We start from the raw sequence: 20024 nt of genomic DNA on the forward strand, positions 1-20024 counted from the left end.
GTCCACAGTACCATCACATTTCAGGGTCAGTGCCAATGTGACAGCAGTCAGTCTCTTGGTGAGGCTATCTGTCATTTTCTACAATGCACTGCAGAAATTCTTCATGGGAAACTGTATCAAGAACTGAAAGTCCATCTTGAGTCCATATACTGATTCTGTACTATTAAAGGAAAAAGCAGATGCTACTTTACTCACAACCACTCTTGCAGGTGTGGTTGACTTAGACATAGTGCATTCAGTGTCTCTGGCAGTGTGAGCTTCCCCAACTTCCTCTAGATTGTTGATGGGGGCAGGCGCATATTTGAGTGTTAGTGGTGCAGCAGTAGATTCTTGATGTTCATAAGCAGATGTAGATGATCACATAGCTGCAAATATTGTTGGCATGAGGTACGTGAGCTGCTGTAGATGGTGGTTGTGGTGAAATGTTGGATGCTGCTAACCGGTGCTGCAAGGGAGGTTTTTTTGTACCAGCAGTTTGGGATTGATTTTTTTTTTCATTCTGATACAGCAATAGACTTAGCAAAAAGAACTTTTAGGTTGAAAGGATATCTATAAAAAGTTAGCAATTGAAGTGGCTGAGTGGAATACACAGTTAACAGAAAGCAATATAATAATTTTTTCTCCTCTGTCATTATTTAAATATCCCTACGGACACAAACTTTGTTCTTGTTTTAGCCAGCAAGGAACTCATTCCAAGTGGTGCAGTTTAATGTTCAGCAGTCTGTGGTCCAAAACACCGTCTCCAGGAACTGCAGTTCTTCTCAGGCCTTGAAGTGCCTACTTCCTGCTCAGCCCTTCCAGAAGGCCTCATAGCACCGTTTGTTCTCTTTCTTTCAGCAGGCATCTTAGAAAATCACAGGACAGGTCCCGGCTCTTCTTTCAGCTCTTTGTGCAGGCTCCTCATCTTTTCTTCTCCAACCCTGTTTTCTTTTCTCAATTATAAGAGTGGTTGCAGCTTAGGGCAGATCTCAGTTGTGTCATACTGCAGGTCCCAGGATTCCTGGTGCTTTGTTCCTGTTTGCCAGTATTAGTTTTGTCCTTCACCTATCCTGGAGAATTGATCCTTAAAGAGCAAACCAAAGAGCAACCAAAACAAGAATTGATCCTTAAAGAGCAACCAAAATTTTCAAGGGAATTAAGCTATACTCCTATGAGGCAAGGTTACAACATTTTCTTTAGAGAAAAGGCAAGTATGAGTGGAAATGATAGAGGTGTATAAAATTATGCATGGGGTAGAGAAAGTGGATAAAGAAAAGTTCTCTCTCTCTCTTATAACACTAGAACTCAGGGATATCCAGTGAAGCTGTATGTTGGAGAATTCAGGACAGACAAAAGAAACTACTTCATACAGATGTGGTACGTAGTTAAACTATGGAATTAAGAAGTGATGGTCACCAACTTGGATGGCTTTCAAAGAGGATTGGACAAATTCATGGAGGAAAAGGCTACTAACTCCACAGTTGGAGGCAGTATATCTCTGAATGACAGTCGTTGGGATTGAAAAGCGTGGAGAACACTGTTAGGTCCTGCTTTTGGCCTCCCCATAAGCATTTGGTTGGACACTGTGAGAACAGGATGGTGCACTAGATGGACCATTGGCCTAATCCAGCAAGCTCTTTTTATGTTCTATGTATTGAAAGTAAACTGCATGTATCTCCTATAAGAAACAGCTCCCAAACATTATGTGGGGGCCTCTCTTTGTTTACTGCCTACATGCCATGGACAGAGAGCAGTGGTGTCACTAGGGTTGGTGTCACCCAGTGCAGCCCGCAGCGCCTTCTTTCTCAGACTCTGAGTGATCGTGCGTGCATGGCGGAGCACGCGCACGGCCTCTGGGACCACGTGGCTGACCAACAGGGCCCGGAAGCGTGCCGCCGCCTCATTGTCTGCCGCCGCTTCCACCTTCTAACAGCCGAGGAAGGCAGCCGGCGCGCCACGCGAAGACTCTTGTTGGTGCCTAGGCGGTGCCTGGGGGGGCAGCTCTGGGTTTCACCCCCATCTGGTGGTGTCACCCGGTGCGGCCCGCACCTGTCGCACCTCCCTAGTGATGCCCCTGACAGAGAGAGCCTTCCCCTCCTACAGAGGGTCCCCCATGGTCCATCCTGGATCCTTCCCAACTCCCTCCCTCCAATCAAATAACCTTGTTCTGGATGGCAGTCAGTTGCCGGTTAATGTAGCTGAAAAGGAATTTTACTCACATCCGCAAGTGGCCATCATGACAATGTGAGGTTTTTGCCTTCCCTGGAGCAAGGTCTTTGCATATATGAGTACAATTCATCTTTTGCTTAAGTGAGGAGAGGCACTGGGTAGGCTCCTCAAGCTTAGGACAGATTCCCATAAGGGGTCTTGCGGGTATCACACTATAGCAGTAGCTCCAGCTTGGGGGGGGGCTAGGCTAACACACCCAGGTTGCTAGCAGAACTCACAGGAACAGCCTATACCATGATGGGCCATCTATGCCACACCAAATCATCATCATCATATCGTATCATCATAGTAAATAAAGTTGTAGCCGTTTTCAACCTACATCAGATTCTGTGTCGTTGCTCTCGAACAACACGCCAGGATGGGCGTGGGCCAAAAGAAAATATTCTAAGTTCCATTGCTTTTTGAGAATAAATAAATAAATATTTTATGTTGCTTGAAGCGAGAATTTGTCCACTCTAGGCATAATGAGTATGGTTACAATCCTGGGATTCTGTTTCACAAACTATTTCCATCCACAGATTTTAGAAAGTGATTTTATTATTTTATGAACATACAAAAATGATATTAAAATCCAGCAAACAATATGTAAAAGTACACTGCATCTTTTTTATTTTCTTATAATGAAAAGATGACAATGGCAATACATAAACAATAACATGTGCATTCTACATCCTAAAACTAGCAGGTTTTCCTGCTGATTTCATTTGTAAATAAATTGCACTCTTTCCTATCTAACCTCTTATTTCACTACACTACTTGCTACTTTCTTTCATTCATAGACTTCAAAATGCCCTTGTGAAATTTTCATTGTCAGAATATAGTACTATTCCCAAAACACACAGGTTCACAGAAAATTCTACTCCAAACTGCACAACTACATAACCACATAACTGTGAACCCACACTCTTACAGTCTTCCATTTTTTTTTAAAGTGTTTACAGTAGCAGTTTATCATAGGGGTGGAGCTAGATTTACCACTGACCTGTCCCCTTCACTGTAGAGAATAAAGATGAGATCAGATTCAATTTGGTGTTAAATCCTTTAGTTACCACTGGAGTAGTTCAAGCACCATAAATAAACCAACATTAAAGGGCAGCTGTAAAGAATGTGATTTAGCACATTAACTTAAAATAAGTGGACAAAGTGTTCTTTTCAAATATAGTATGTTTCATTCTTTAATTGTTGCAAAGGAGTATTGATTAGCTTGCAACACTTTTCTCAGCATGAGTTGGGGTAATTTACAGGAAAACAGGAATTGTTAAATTTCAGTGAAAATGTGTGTGCCTGTATGTGTGAGCATACATGTATGTGTATATATGTGCACATACATGGATACTATAGTCTGGTTTATTAAACCATGGCTTACCATTATGTTTGAACCCAGCCTAGCAGCTTAACTATGGTTCATTAACCAAGATTTATAAATCTTAGCATTAACCATAGCATAGTGTTATGTGTGAATCTGGAAAGGAGCCGTCACCACCCAAAAGCTACAGAGTTGTGAGTGTAGAGTGGCAAAAAATTCAATCTGCTCTGTTCTTGTGTTTTTAACTATTCCGTGATGTAACAAAGCAAGGTTTAAGTGATTGCCTGTTAGAGACCTAGGCTTTAACTATGATTAATTAACTATGGTTAACATTAACTATGGTCAGTGTTAACCATGGTTTAACATTACGTGCAAACTCGGCCAATGAAAGAAAAATTACTAGCACAACTATAACAGACAATGGTAGCATTGAGCATTTAGACAGGAAAGTGCACATACAGACTAAATATGACTAGAAAATAATGTGTAAATCCACTGAGAAATGGAAGTCCCATTTGCAAGCTCCAGTGACATAAATGGGAGAAATATTCTCATACAAAGCTCCTGCTCCTTTCTACTTCCCAGTGAATTGTGTGCATGCTCTTTTTTGTTACTGGACATATTCATATACTTATCTTGCTAAGTCTTTCAAGGAAGGTACAGGATACTAGTAACAGCTGCATTACAATCAGCAATTAGAATTTCTGAGAGACTGCTAACCATCGAAAATATTTTAAAGCAGCAAAAATAGCCTAAGGAAACTTAAGGAAGCATCACAACAATAAGCATGCAACAAAGTCACCTACATTTCCTTAACAAGCTAGACCAAAAGAGCAGTATGCTACTGCAAAACCCTACAAAGCAGAAATATAATTTTATACCAGGTAAGTGTATGGGCACAATCCACCTACAAGTTGTCTTAAACAAGCCCTATTGAAATGAATGGGAACAGCACTAGAGCATTCCTGTTCATTTCCATTTGGCTTGCACAAGAGTGATTCAAAATATTTTCTTTTAGGCAGAAGACCCATTCTTTTCAGGCCGGGGGTTAGTTTCTTGCATGATCCTTGAGCTTTTGATTATTGGTCCTCAGAGACAGAATGATGGGCAGAGTTGGTTATCCTCATCTACTGATAGGAAAGCCAGTCACTGTTCACATTTGCCCCAGTTGCCTGATTAACAGTGCAACCTGGGGCTCCAGATCTGGGAGCCGAGTCTTCAGAAAGAGATGCTCTACCCTGCAAAGAATATAAAAGAATGCATTGTAATTTTTTGAAAGCTGATGTGGTTTCCATTAGAGGAATGCTGCCAGGGCATTGAGCTGCATCAAAGGGGTGCAATAAAATGCCATGATTAGGAAAAGATTTTGGAAACCCCAAAGTATGAACCGTAACTGTGTGCTTGTCATAGTCCTGAGGATGTGTCAGGTTTTGCCAAACATCAACGTTGCCACGTGGTAATTCTATGAGTTTGGTGACAATCCAATGTCTTTCCAGCTTGAATTAACACAGGACAAAGTCTGAGTTCATAACACGGAAAGACCCCATTTTTCTAGAAGCTAGTAAAAATCCAGTATACCTCTGGTCTAGGAGTAGCTCAGTAGTATTCTTCTTTGCTATTAACCTCCATTCCAAAGTGCTACTTCTTTCATTAGAACCATTCTAAAAGTTGTCAGTTTGTTTGCACAATTTATATCCAACTTTTCTATTAGTGGAAGGCAACAACATTTTCAATAAAGCAATAATAAAATACAGTAACAAAACAAGAACCTAGCTCAAAACAAATACAGGAGTTAAGAACTATTCATCATCATCACTTACCAACAATCAGACAACAAAAATCTCATATAGCCCTTTGGCTAAACCACATTTTGGCTCAAATGTTTATTTATTATTTGATTTATATCTCGCCCTTCCTCCCAGCAGGAGCCCAGGGCGGCAATGTTGTTGTTGCTATGTTTCTTAAGTTGATCATGACTTATGGCAACCCTATGAATCAGCGACCTCCAAGAGCATCTGTCATGAACCACCCTGTTCAGATCTTGTAAGTTCAGGTCTGTGGCTTCCTTTATGGAATCAATCCATCTCTTGTTGGGCCTTCCTCTTTTTCTACTCCCTTCTGTTTTTCCCAGCATTATTGTCTTTTCTATTGAATCAGGTCTTCTCATGATGTGTTCAAAGTATGATAACCTCAGTTTCATCATTTTAGCTTCTAGTGATAGTTCTGGTTTAATTTGTTCTAACACCCAATTATTTGTCTTTTTCACAGTCCATGGTATCCGCAAAGCTCTCCTCCAACACCACATTTCAAATGAGTTGATTTTTCTCTTACCCATTTTTTTCACAGTCCGACTTTCACATCCATACATAGAGATCAGGAACACCATGGTCTTAATGATCCTGACTTTAGTGTTTGGCTCAAACAGCAGAGGAAAAAGAAGCATCGCAACTGATACTGATCTAAATGTGCAGGTAGTTAGGTATGGCAGAAGACAATCCTTAAGGCATGCAACTAATGCTCAGAATATTGTAGCAGCCATATTTTGACTGCTCTGGTGGGGAATGATTCCTGTGTGAAATCCTGGAAAGTCTCTGCCAGTCAACATTGACAATATTCCACTAGATGGACAGATGGACTGACTTGGTATAAGGAAGCTTTCTGTGTCCCTATGAACCAAATGTGGTTTCCAAGAACTCTACAAAGGCAGCCCCAACATAATTTACATTATAGGAATCTAATGTGGATGTTATGTTGGCATGGATTATTGCCGCCAGGCCCATCTTTTCCAGGAAGGGGCTGAGCTGGCACAATGGTCAAAGTTAATGAAAAGTTCTCCTGCTCAAAACTGCCAACTGGATATTCAGGGTCAATGTTGGGTACAGCAGCATCCCCAAAATATGCACCTGATTCTTGAGTGCAACATCATCCCAAACAGGCTAAACTGCTAATCCTAGATCATATGATTCCCTGTTTTATATTTCCCCAAAATTATATTTACTATGTAGTGAAAAATATTTGATTTTCAACTGATTGACTTATGAAATACACACAGCAATTGTCACAGTTCCTTTCCAAGCATCTTAACATTCATCACATGATAATTTTAAATATACTGAAATATGGTAGTATGGTTTGTTGGTTGTTTAACATGATATTTCTACCAAGCCATCAAGATGGGAAAGATCTGTAGATAAAAATAACATCTTCATCAGCAAGTGGGATTGGGAAAGGAGAAGGAGGTGTGTGTGTGTGTGTGTGTTGAGGTTCAGTCCTCCTTCGACTTTTGACATTAAGGACACACTCCTATGTATATGTAATCACAAGTAAATCCCATAAAACTAAATGGGGCTTACTCCCAGTTAAGAGATTATAGAATTGCATCTTAAACAAGCAAATAGCCATTTACCACCCTAATTAAGCCCTACCGCAAAAGTCCATTTCATTTGCAAATTAAGTCTGTAGCTTAAATCATTCTCTTCTTTCAGAAAGACTTCCCTTAGGTAAATAACCTACCCTAGGCTTATTTTCAGAAATGTAAAGAACAATTTTTTGGTAAACATGGTTGATTAAATTGTTTGCTATTTTAAAAATATAAAATGAAATAGGAACTAAGTTTTGTGGTTTCTTAGCAGAGATATAAGCGCAAGCAGCAGAGTGAGAATATAAACCAGCCCGCCTTTCCCTAGGCAGAAATAACAGCAGACACAACCTTCTTAGGTAAAAAGATAAAGAATGTTTATTCACAACCTTTCATATGTTCAGAAAACATAGGCTCTAGCTTAGATGAAAGAAAAAGTAGAAGTCTTAGTCCATTTTAGTCTTTGGTAGTGATGCTCTCAGGAGAGCATCTGCCATGCGGCCTCTCCCAGAGGTAAAAGCTCAGTAATGGAGATTATGCAGGAATCCCCAGGACAAAGGAGGAGGAAGCCAGGTAACTAACCTCACCCATTAGGAAGCTACATCATGGTAAACAGGTACATGGGATATTTCCCAAATATCCCTTAAAGGGAGCATCTCCCTTTTTACAAGGGAACATGCAAGTTTGCCTATTCCAACATAAATATGGTGGTCAATATAGAGACATTGTATTTGAGTAAACTGGAAGGAAACACCTCCATCCATTTTCACAAATGGCATGTAAACTGTTTTTTCCCATTCCCACATATGTTATATGTAAAACTTTTGCTGGCTAAACTGTATATTTAATTTGAAAGTGGTTCTCTTCTGCACTCCATCTTTCATGCATTACTAAGATGTATGTGTTAGAAGGGATCCTAAGTGTCACTTGTGAAAATATTCTGAGACCTTGAGCCTTCTGAGACTTTGCATAATATGGTCATAATTACCTGTTAACAGATCACTTTCCTCACAATGGACAACTATGGGTTGTTGTTTTGTGCTAACCTTCCATTTATAGAATCATAGATCTATTTAAGGAGAGGTTGGTAGAAAAGGATTTTATTAAGTTTGCATTATTTTGCACTCAGTAAAACACACAAGAAATGCATCACACTCAACAGAGAGAGTTTTTCATATTGAGGTGATCTCTGGCCACATGACATAGAGAAGAAGCATGTACTATGAGTCAATGTGGTGTAGTGGTTAGAGAGTCAGACTGGGACCCAGGAAACCAGGGTTCACATCCCTGCTCAGCCAAGAAGCTCACTGGGTGACCTTGGGTCAGCCGCTGTCTCTCAGCCTAGCCTATCTCACCGGGTTGTTGTGAGGATAAAATGGGGGAGGACCATGTTTGTACATCACCTTGAGCTTCTTGGAGGAAAGGTGGGAAATCAATCAATAAATAAAGTACTGTTAGCAAACAGACTATGTGGAGGAATAACTCTTCTTCCATCACATTCTTTCATAGGCCAAATAGAAAACACTTGCAGGATCTTCATGCATTAATTTAGAATTTTTGCATGACAATTCCTGTCACTGGGCAGTGACACTTCCTATTCTGTGAGCGCATACTTCTGATCATCAGCATCTTCACTATATCAATCACTATCTTTTAGATTGAACCAACTTTTTTTAAAATGACGTTTAGGCTTCTCACATTATAAAAACAAGCATAATCCAAAGCATTTAATCCAAAGATTTTGGGTTGTATATCCAACTAGACCCATTGGAATTAATGAACCTAAGTTAGTCATGTCTGTTATCTTCAATGCACTGGATACCACCCTTGCTTTTGATCTTTATATAGGATTTCATCTGTCAAGCTTTGGTGTCATAGGAGATTTGGGGTCTGCAGCCAAGCAAGAAAGCAGAGGCCTGAGAAATTGGTTCAGATCCAGATGTCAAGAAGACCTCAACAATTTGACTGAGGAAGAGTCTCAGAGCAACTCTCCCCCAGGCAGTGGATCCATGGCCTGCATATACACATCTGAAAAGCCATCAACAGGAAACACATTAAGACTTGAGGTACTGGACTGATGAGTGTTCCCGTTGTCTTTAACCATTATGATGAGGCTCTGTTTAAAAACATCCTGATTTGTAACTAAAAGAGTTGTTTTTATTTCTCATGCTCTCAGCATTTCCAGGGTAGATTATTGTCCTGTGCTTTATGTGGGACTGCCCATGAAGCCAGTTTGGAAGCTCCAGGGCTACCAAGGTTCTGACTGGAGCAGCTCAATCAGATCGTGTTATATTGCAAAAAGGCCAAGCTTCCTGCATCATAATCCAAGCTGAATGTCCTTTCTACCATCATTACCCCACAAGTAAGTCCAGTTCTCTCTCACAAGTCCTACATATAAATACAAGCACATCTCTCCATCCCTTCATCTCAGTTTATGTAAATAGCAATTTCTAGGCATAATCTCCTATCTGGTCCCCAGTCTCTCATACTTCTCAGCCACTCCATTTCCTTCACTGTCCTGCTCTGTTTCCAGTTTCTGTAGATCATTTTCTCCCTCATTCCCCAAATCTGCCTTTCAGGACCTCCACTTAGCCCTCAGCACTCAGTTTCCAAAATTACAACTTGTAAATTGCCAGTATCACACCAGATGCTCTTCCGTCCTAACCTCAGATAAGCAGATGTTGACTGTGGTTACTTAGCGATGAGGACAGGACATTCAGCTCAGAAACCCACATTTCTGCACTTACATTTCCAGAAGGCGTGCCGGATCAATATGATAAATTCATCTGTTCCCATCAAAATACTCCTTTCTAACCAAGTATTTATGGCACAGGCACTCATTTTTGGCATAGAGTCAAACAGCAATTTTTTCCCTTGGGTTTACTCCCAGTTTGTATGAGGGACTTCACAGGAAATCATGGTTCAATGCAGCTTAAGCCACAGGACTACTATCGGACTTTGGACATCTGTTAACTTGGGACAGCTGTAGGCAGGGACTTCGGAGGGAGAAGGAAAATGTAAATGGGACTTAAAGAGGAGTTGGATTGGAGCACTGAGCATCACCACTTTTGGAGTGCACCAGCTGCTACTAACAGTAGGAAATGTTATTCTCACCTGGATAAAATGCTGACTTTCCTCTGAACTTCTGTGGAGTTCCTGGGAAGTGGCTGAACTCCTTGGATTCACCTGAGCATTAGAAGACTCCACTGAAAAAACAGGAAATAGGGGCCTGAGAAATCTGAACTCGCTGTTCAGGGACCCACCAGCTAAGCACACCTCGTAGTTGTAAGCCTGAGAAAGTGTTCCAGTACCAGAATCCACACAGTTCCCTTGAGAATTAGGTCCCACAGGGTGATTGAGTGCAGAGTTATAATTCCCTATGAACTTTTTGCTTTTCTGAATCTTCATTATAATAAACATCACAACAGAAATGAGAAAGATAGTTGAGATGGCAGACAAACATATGATCAGATACATAGTCAGGCTGGGGTCTCCCTCCTCTACTGCTTCATCCTTAGGGAGATCCACACTTTTCATGTAAGGGTCAGAGAAGCCGTCCACTAGGAGAATTCTCAGAGTTACCAAGGAGGACTGGGGAGGATGTCCATTATCTCTGACTACCACGATAAGATTCTGCTTGAAGGCGTCTCGACTGCTAACTGGCCTTATGGTTTTCACTTCTCCATTCTGGGCCCCCACAGCGAACAGACCCAGTTCTGTGGCCTTCAGCAGCTGATAGGAAAGCCAAGAGTTCTGGCCGGAATCCCTGTCCACAGCCACCACCTTGGTGACCAGGTAGCCTGCCTCGGCCCCCCTGGGAACCAGGTCGTTTGATGGGGAAGTGCTGTTCTGAAGAGGGTAGAGGATGAAGGGGGCGTTGTCATTTTCGTCCACGATATGAACTCGGACAATCACCTCTGAGCTCAGTGGAGGGGAACCTGAATCCTGAGCTCTCACAGTCACATGGAAATCTTTTATTTCCTCATAATCCAGAGACCGAATGGCATACAGGTTCCCTGTCTCAGAGTTGATGGAGACGTAAGAGGATGTGGGGCCATCACTGACCTTTCCAGGCAAAAGAGAGTATGTCACTTTGGCATTCTGCTCTGTGTCCAGATCAACAGCATGGATCGAACCAATCAGGAGACCTGGAATATTGTTTTCTCTTAATTGCATTCCATAGAATTTTGTTTCAAAAACTGGAGGGTTGTCATTGACATCTGAGATGTGAACATGAACTATTCTTGTTGCAGTGAGTCTGGGAGAGCCCCGGTCAGTGGCTGTGATGGTGATATTATACTCGGAGGCTTGTTCTCTGTCCAGAGGCTGTTGCGTCACAAGCTGGTAATAATTGTTCTCAGTGGGTTTTAATATGAAGGGCAGGTTTGTCTCAGTGGTGCAGGCAGTTCTGCCGTTGTCTCCAGAATCTGCATCTGTGACACTGAAGAGGGCCACCACTGTGTCTGGGGGAGAGTCCTCAGGTAAGGGAGTGGTGATGGATGTAATGGCCACCTCTGGGGCATTGTCATTCTCATCCTCAACCTCTACAATGACTTTGCAGTAAGCAGAAAGGCCCCCTCCATCCGTTGCTCTGATGTTCATCTCGTAAATACTGGTTTCTTCATAATCAATTGCCCCTGAAACAGTAAGCTTGCCAGTATTTGTGTTTAACATGAATGATCTGAGCAGTTTTTCTTGTACTTGGCTGAATGAATATGTGATTTGAGCATTGGCACCAATATCCTTGTCTCTGGCTTCAACTCTTGTGACTGGTGTATCCAATGGGCTGTTTTCCATTAGTTTTACTTGGTATAGAGCTTTATTAAACTGAGGAGCATTATCATTGGCATCCAGAACTTCAATTATTATTTGTGCTGTTCCAGTTTTTTGGGGGATTCCCCCATCAACAGCTGACAGAATTAGGAAAAGCAGTGTTTCCACCTCATGGTCTAATTGTTTCTCCAATACTAAATCTGCATATATGGTACCATCGCTGTGACTTGGCACATCCAACCTAAAATGTTCATTAGGACTAAGTGTGTAGTTCTGAACAGTATTTTTACCTTTATCTGAATCTTCAGCTCTTTCCAAAGGAAATCTGGTATTTATATGAGTTTGCTCAGGTATTTCAAAAATAAATTGATTTTTAGAGAATTTGGGGGAATTATCATTCACATCCTCTATTTGAACTTCAATTCTATACATCTTCAGTGGATCTTCTAGGACAATTTCAGAGAGTAGAAGACAGGGGTCATTCTGACCACATAGAGCCTCTCGATCTATTTTATCTTTTAATATAATGTTGCCAGAATGAGAATCCAGCTGGAAATATTGCCTGGAACTCTTAGAAACCAGCTGGGCTTTCCGAGCAGAAAGATCCTTTACATCCACTTTCAAATCTTTTAGCACATTAGCCACCAGGGATCCTGTCTTCCTTTCCTCTGGTACTGAATAGTGGATTTTCTTGCATATTGCCCCATACATGCAGAAAGATAGAAAGAAAAAACAGACTTGCCTATGATGCGTTTCCATTGTTCCAGATTCACTCAAGATAGATTCAACACACAGGAAAAAGTGTTGCCGTATTTAGCTGTATCCTTTTGCTGTATTTTTATTCTTGAAAATTCATACTGTTGTCTGCTCCGTTTGAAATTTCTGAATATTGTTTCATAATGAAGACCTATTCCCTTTTGCATCCAGATTGTTTTGCCTATTGTCTCCAGCTTTCCAAACATGCAGCTATTCCCTAAGAATCTGTGTTGTGCAATAGCACCATCTTGTGTTGGAAATACACATAACTCTTGCCATCTTTGTCAGTTATTGATGGTTTTACTATTAAGCTACGTGGAAAGTTCCATATAGATAAAGATAGAGATGTAGATATAGATGCAGATATTGAGGTTAATGTTGGCCTTCTACTGAATGTGCATAAACATCAGTGCCCATGCATATTAATTGCAAGGTATGGAGAATGTGTACAAATTCATTATATGAACATGGAATTTTGCACATAGCTCAGGCAATCTCTCACTAATTCCCGACAATATGAACTAATTTAACCCCTGGGTATGTTTTACACATTGGTAAGATAATATGCACAGTCCCTGTGTGAATAATATGCACATTCCCAATAATGGAAGCTAATTCATTAGGACAAATGGGCCATTGTCCCATCAACCTCAGTCTGCCCTCACCTGCTTGATACTTGCATACTACCAGTTCAGCAGGTAGGATTGCCCACCATCTTCCCCTTCCTTAGTCTCACTGTTGCCCTTGTAGAACTCAGCAGGGAAGAGAATGGGAACAAAACTAGAATTAGTTGGGTCTGCCTGTCATTGGCTCTGGCTCCACCTACTGTTGGTCTCCCTGCCTTCCACCCTGCCAACCCCCATGGACACCAGCCACCACTGGTTGCCAAACCAATATAAACATTACCAAATTGGTTGCTTGGTCTTGGGATATTCATCAAGAGAGTTTGCATGTTGTCTGGGCAATATATCTAACCACATTGTCTGTTTATATACATATTGCATGCCATCTCGGCCCTTATCAGATGTTGCAGGGTGGTGCATGCACTATACATTCAACAAACATGCATGGGAGAAATTCTGCTGCCTGCAATGCAATGCCACTCTCATTCATTAAATGAGCACACCAAGCCTCCTCCAAGGGGGACTACGGAGACAGTGTACAGCCACCAGTGTTTTTTTGTATTCTCAGTTCAACTCACACGAGCCACAATAGGTTAAGACTGGATGCCTCCTGTCACTTTCTGATTAATATTCTATCATTTACCCTAAAATACCAGTTAAATACCTATCTTTTTTTCTATTAACCAATTCTGTTCACTTTGAGATATGTATCATTGTATTCCTATCGCAAAATAAACTGATCAAACCTACCCTTTCCCTTCCAATTATCATCTGTCCCTGCCTAGTCAACCCAAGTCCAATGTGCAGTCAATAATAATAAGAAGTCAACAACAGAAATGGAGTTGGTTAGGAAGTGGAAGTGTGTATCTAAACCAGGATCACAGTTCAGGGCTGTAGCATAGAGTGAAAAAGAACTGCCTATGGGACACTGGGACACAAATGGCTGTGTGCTCTTGGCATGCAGGAGGCAGAGAGATTGGTGATAGGGAGTAAGCAGGAAAGACATCAGTGTCAATATCAATTTTATTTATATTACTGCCTTTCTTTCTATAATGCTAAGCCAGTTTTTATACCAAAAATGGGTAACAAAAAGTGGGACCCTCAGGTTTTACTGCAGCTCACGGTCCCAATATATTTATCTCCTCTTTGAAAATATGAATTGCCCTGGCACTGAAACTAGCTAGCCACTATCTGGATAGTCCATCCAGACAGCAACTCTATGCATCTCTCTCTCATTGTTCTGACAAATGGGCATTGAAGCCTATTGTGTGGTGACATGGGGTAGGGCCTTCTCTGTGACAGCACATCATTTGCAGGTGGCATGTAGTGCTGTCACTATCTAGCCTTCAGTGCTGCTTAAAAATTCTCCCAAAGACCTCTTGACCCAGGCAATTTGAAGAAATTGATATAGCAATGCCAGCTATGATTGATGCCATCTGTCTGCTGTTTTTATTTTATTTTATTCTGTTTATTATTTCATTTATATCTTACCTTTCCTCCAAGGAGCTCAAGGTGGCATATATCCCTCCTCCCTCTCCATTTTATCCTCACAACAACCTTGTGAGGTAGCTTTGACTGAGAGACTGTGACTGGCCGAAGGTCACCCAGCAAGCTTCAAAACTAAGTGGGGATTTGAACCCTGGTTTCCCAGAACCTGGTTCAACACCCTAACCATCACACTGCACTGGCTCTCTTGATTAATTTTTGGGAATTTTAAATGGTTTTAATATGTTATTGTTTAAATGTAATTGTTCTAAACCACCCTGGGATCTTAACTGATGAAGAGTGGTTTCGAATGTGATGAAATAAATAAATAAAATCTCAGCAGGAGCAAGTCCCATAGGTTCAGTGGCAGTTACTCCCAGGAAACTGTGTTTAGGATTTCAGCCTCAAAGCACATCCATGTAGAGACTGAGCAAAAGAAGAATGCACGTATTGTAAATTTCAATAAAATAAAATTCATTCCAATTGCACATCAATAGCTCCACCCACCCACCCTTGAAGGCTTCCAAACTCTTTCCCTAATCAGGAAAGCAGTGCCATGCCCACAAACTAGTTCTCAAAGCAGAACAAAACACACCATGTGGCCCAAAATATGTTCTCAAGCCTGAATAAGCAATGCATGCCCTCAGGCTTCTTGCCTACTTCTTAGGGTTGCAAACTGATCAGAAAAAAATGGCCTGGCAACGAGGTGGTTGTTGTCTTGGCCAGTTGCCAAAAACAACAAGGGATACTGCTGTTTTGATGGACAGGTCTAGGTTTTAATCACAGTTAATCCCCCCCCAACACTCCAGTCATAATGATTTGGAAGAGGGACGTTCGCAACCTTTTACAAGAGCTCATAGGATCATTCCTCTTTCTCTTCCCCTCAGTTCCATTGTAGGATTTTTCAAAGCTTGTCTTTGCCTATAGCTATAGTCCTCTTTCACCTGTCCCTGTGTTCTGATTCTTCTTGAACTGAACTACTTTGGTAATCAGCAAGCTCCTGGGTTTGGCTTTGACGTTGGATTAGGTATCTAATTTTAGATTCCACCCAAAAAACAAAATTGTCCATATTACAAATAGGAAAGGGCAGAGAGAAAATAAATACTTCAGGGTGTGTTTGTTCACTCCTCCTTGAGGGTCCTTCCTTCTAGTGTTATTCCTGACCTTTAGATTTTCCTTCCTGTTGGACAATCAAGGGAAAACTTTTTGGGTGATATAAAAAGGGTTAACTAAGCAATTGGAAACTAATTGTGGAAAGCAATTGGAATATTTGTTTTACTGGTTGCTGGGTTTATTTTTCTGCCCAGAAAGCATTAAAAGGCCTCATGCTGAGCTGAGCATATTGGGAAAATAAGAAATCAAGCCTCGGTTCCTATAGGGACATATGAAGCTGCCTTATATTGAGTCAGACCATTGGTCTCTCTAGCTCAGTATTGTCCAAACTGACTGGTGGGGGCTCTTGTGAATTTCAGACCGGGGACATTCCCAGCCCTACCTATAGATACCAGGGATTCAACCAGGTACCTTCTGCATACAAACTAGATGCTCTATAAATGAGCTACGGTCCTCTGTGCCTATAACAGCTGTGTGGCTGGTCCAAATTAAGCAGGATAAGCCTTTTCTAGTATGGAAATATAATTATGGGGAAAGCTTCACCTTTTGACATTGTGTCTGTCAGACACTTCGTTATTTGTGTGTGGCCCCTGATTTACTTTTTGACATTACAGTGCAGCAGCTTGTAACATTCTGAATGCTAATTGTATTCCTGATGAACTTTTTATGAACTAAAAGGTATTTTGGATGAACTTCAACTAAACTCATTAATTTTGTAAAAGTACGAACTGGAGCTAGTCCCTTTTTGGGCAGAGTGAACTTGAACTAGAGCAAGTTCCTTTTTAAAACGAAATTTCAAGCACTGTAATCCACTATAGACACAGAGTCTTCATTAATAAACTAATATGGTAAAAAATTAAGTGAAATCTAGGAACTCCTAGAAACGTGGTGCCTAATTTTAATTTTTTCCTTTTCAAATCCAATTGTTTCTAGTCAATAACATAGTTCTTCACTGATTAACCAGACATTAATTACGTGTTCAATGGTATGTCAATGAAGTAAGCCTGTCGAATTAGAGATATTGATTGTTTAAAGGAACAGAAACACTTTAAAATTCTTTCTGAATTCCTGGTAGAGTTCTAGGATTTGGGTGGATATTTGCTGGACTTTCTTGGTAAACTTATGAAAAAGTTTTTAAATGCTTGAGCTCAGTTTGTAAGCAATTCAGGAACCTTGTGGTCATAATCCTGATGACCAGAAGAGAGCAAGGGAGAAATCATCACAGTTGGTTCTAGGGGGCAGTAAAGCCAAGAATGATCAGGAAAATAAAAATAATGGAAGATCACATTAGTAGAAAAGGAGATACAGGGCAAAAGGGAAGATGCGTAAAAAAAAAAAAGGCAAGCACTGAAACAAAAATGTACTAAGAAAAAGGTATATTTTATTATTTACCAACAAAGCAACACAGAGAATAAACAGAAAGAGGATGATGTGAAGAAACAGATGTAAAAGGTGGCTGATTATCTGTCTAATTTGACTTGTTCAAAAATTATTGGTATTTGCTCACCTGTTCCCTTGATTTTCTTTCCTTCACATGCTCAGGAATATCTTGGGAACCAGAAGGAGTCCAGTTGTTCACAGGGATGTTTGGGTCCCCCACAGAAAAAACAGGAATGAGGGGCCTGAGAAATCTGAACTCACTGCTTAAGGACCCACCAGTTAAGCAAACATCATAGTGGTAACTCCTGGAAAGTGACCCACTCTGAGAATCGGTGCAGTTTTCTGGGATATCAGGCCTGGCAGGTGGGAAGTGAGGAGGTGCGGCGATAAAACTTCCCCTGGGATCCTTCTTGTAGATCTTGATAACAGCAAACAAAACAATGCAAACTAGGAACACAAAGGAGACTGCAGCCAGGCAGATCACCAAAGACAAGGTCAAGGTTCCATCTTCTTCGTGTTCTTGGTTACTAACCTCCACAGCCTTCATATAAGGTTCTGAAAAGCCATCCACTGGAAGGACATTGAGCACTGCAGTGCTGGTCTGGGGAGGGAGCCCATTGTCTCGCACCACTATCATGAGTCTCTGCTTGCTTGTGTCTCGCTCATTCAGGGGCCTCCTGGTTCTCACTTCTCCATTCTGGGCTCCTATACTGAATAGGCCAGGGTCTGTGGCCTTCAGCAACTCATAGGAAAGCCAGGAGTTCTGACCAGAATCTCCATCCACAGCCACCACCTTGGTCACCAGGTAACCGGCCTCTGCTGACTTGGGGACCAACTCACTGCAGGGCGATGTACTGTTCTGAAGGGGGTAGAGGAAGAAGGGAGCGTTATCGTTTTCATCTGTGACAACAAATCGGACGATAACTTCTGAGGCCAAGGGAGGAGACCCGCCATCTGTAGCCCTCACTGTCACTTTGAAATCCTTGATCAGCTCGTAATCCAGAGATCTGAGGGCATACAAATTTCCAGTTTCAGAGTTGACCGAGATGTAAGAGGCCACAGGACCATCAGCAATCTTCCCGGACAAAAGTGAGTAGGTGAGTTTGGCATTCCGCTCCGTGTCCAGATCAGCAGCATGGACTGAGCCAATTAGCAATCCAGGGATATTATTTTCCCGTATCTGCATTTCAAGTGAAGGATTTTCAAACAGTGGAGGATTGTCGTTGACATCTAAGATTTGAACATTAATAATTCTTGTTGAAGTGAGCCTAGGGGAGCCTCGATCAATGGCTGTGATGGTGATATTATACTCAGTGATTTTCTCTCTGTCCAGGGAACTTTGGACCACAAGCTGGTAATAGTTATTTATTGTAGGTTTTAACACAAAGGGAAGATTTATGTCCATTGAGCACACAGTTCTTCCATTGTCCCCAGAGTCTCTGTCTGTGACAGTGAAGAGGGCAACAAGTGTCTCTAAAGGAGAATCCTCTGGCAAAGGACTGTTGATGGATATGATTGACACTTCTGGGGCATTGTCATTCACGTCCTCAACGTCGACCAGGACCTTGCAGTGCCCAGAAAGACCCCCTCCATCTGTTGCCCTGATATTCATATCATAGCTGGTTTCTTTTTCATAATCAATTTGACCCAAAACAGTGATTGCCCCAGTGATATCATTTAAATGGAAACAATGATGTATGCTTTCAGGCACTAGATCAAATGAGTAGGTAATCTGTGCATTTGAACCAAAATCTAAATCTCTGGCTTCCACCTGGGAGACCAAAGTGTCCTGAGGGCTGTTTTCCTTTAACCTAACTTTATATTCAGAATGAGTAAAATGAGGGAAGTTATCATTTATGTCCAAAACATTAATGTTTATTTGAACTGTGCCTGTTTTCTGTGGCACTCCTCCATCAACAGCTGTGAGAGTCAGCTCAAACTCTGCTGCTTCTTCCCTGTCTAGAGGCTTCACCAAAAGGAGGTCCAAATATTTGTTTCCACCCTCATCACTTTTTACCTCCAACCAGAAATGCTCATTGGGACTGAGAGTGTAGTTTTGGACACTGTTTTTATCCAAATCTGTATCCTGTGCAGATTCCAAAGGGAATTTAGTATTGGTGGGGACATTCTCTGGAATGTTTAGCTTGAATTCCTTTTTTGAGAATTTAGGAGTATTGTCATTCACATCTTCTATTTGAATTTCAATATCATAGATCTTTAAAGGGTTTTGGAGCACAATTTCAGACAGTAGTAAGCAAGGATCAGTCTGGCTGCACAAAGCTTCTCGGTCTATTTTATCATTTATCAACAGATTCCCAGAGTGGGTATCAAGGTGGAAATATTGCTTAGTGCTTTTGGACACGAGCTGGGCTCTGCGAACAGAGAGCTCCCTGGTTCCCAGCTTCAAGTCCTCCAGCACATTAGCCACCAGAGACCCACTTTTCTTTTCTTCAGACACCGAATAGTGTGTTGAGATGCACACTACTCTAGACACAGAAAATAAGAGCAAGAGATACAGACCTTGCTTGTTCCTGAAGCAAGCTTCCATGGTTTCAGTCTCGTCTTGGTGAGATTTATAAGGCCAAAATGCAAAATTTCAGATTTTCTCCAGATTTTCTCTGTGCTGTTGTGTAAATTATTTTTTTTCTGCTATGTCCATTGCTTGCTCCCCTGAATTTTATACTTCCTTCAAAGTCAAAGATCCTGCTTCCCTCTGGTTCAGTTTTGTCTGCTCAAAGCTTCCTTACAGTGCTGCTACAAAGCAAGATTCTGAATTGCAATTAATGTGTTTGGCAATATTGCCACCTTGTGGTCCAGCCACAAAAAACATATTAACAATATATATTGTCCACTTAATGGGAGCCCAGTGGAGATTTGGTTTAGATTTATGCTCATTTAACTGCTAGCTGACAATTCATATATGAGATTATTATTGTCTTCATTATGTGAATGAACAGAAAAAAAGAACAGTCGGATAAGAAGTGAAATACATTTCACAGCCTTAATGCAGTGCAATTCAAAA

At 41.3% G+C, this 20024-nt stretch overlaps 1 protein-coding gene across 8 annotated transcripts in view; it reads right to left on the reverse strand.

Moving 5' to 3' along the window:
- Nucleotides 1-2786: 2786 nt before the first annotated feature.
- The window catches only part of LOC133365089 (protocadherin beta-16-like), a 93903-nt gene continuing 76665 nt past the window's right edge, over nt 2787-20024 (reverse strand). For 4 of the 8 annotated variants that reach the window (XM_061586419.1, XM_061586450.1, XM_061586440.1 and 1 more), the window contains exon 2: nt 2787-4752. In XM_061586419.1, the coding sequence (XP_061442403.1) occupies nt 4642-4752 (111 nt within the window). In that variant the 3' untranslated portion in view covers nt 2787-4641. Of the gene's footprint in view, nt 4753-9986; nt 12554-17129; nt 19767-20024 lie in introns of those variants that run through there. The other 4 variants (XM_061586461.1, XM_061586472.1, XM_061586482.1 and 1 more) reach the window with 4 other exon arrangements.

The sequence above is a fragment of the Rhineura floridana genome, chromosome 1, assembly GCF_030035675.1.
Source record: "Rhineura floridana isolate rRhiFlo1 chromosome 1, rRhiFlo1.hap2, whole genome shotgun sequence".
Lineage (NCBI taxonomy): Eukaryota > Metazoa > Chordata > Lepidosauria > Squamata > Rhineuridae > Rhineura > Rhineura floridana.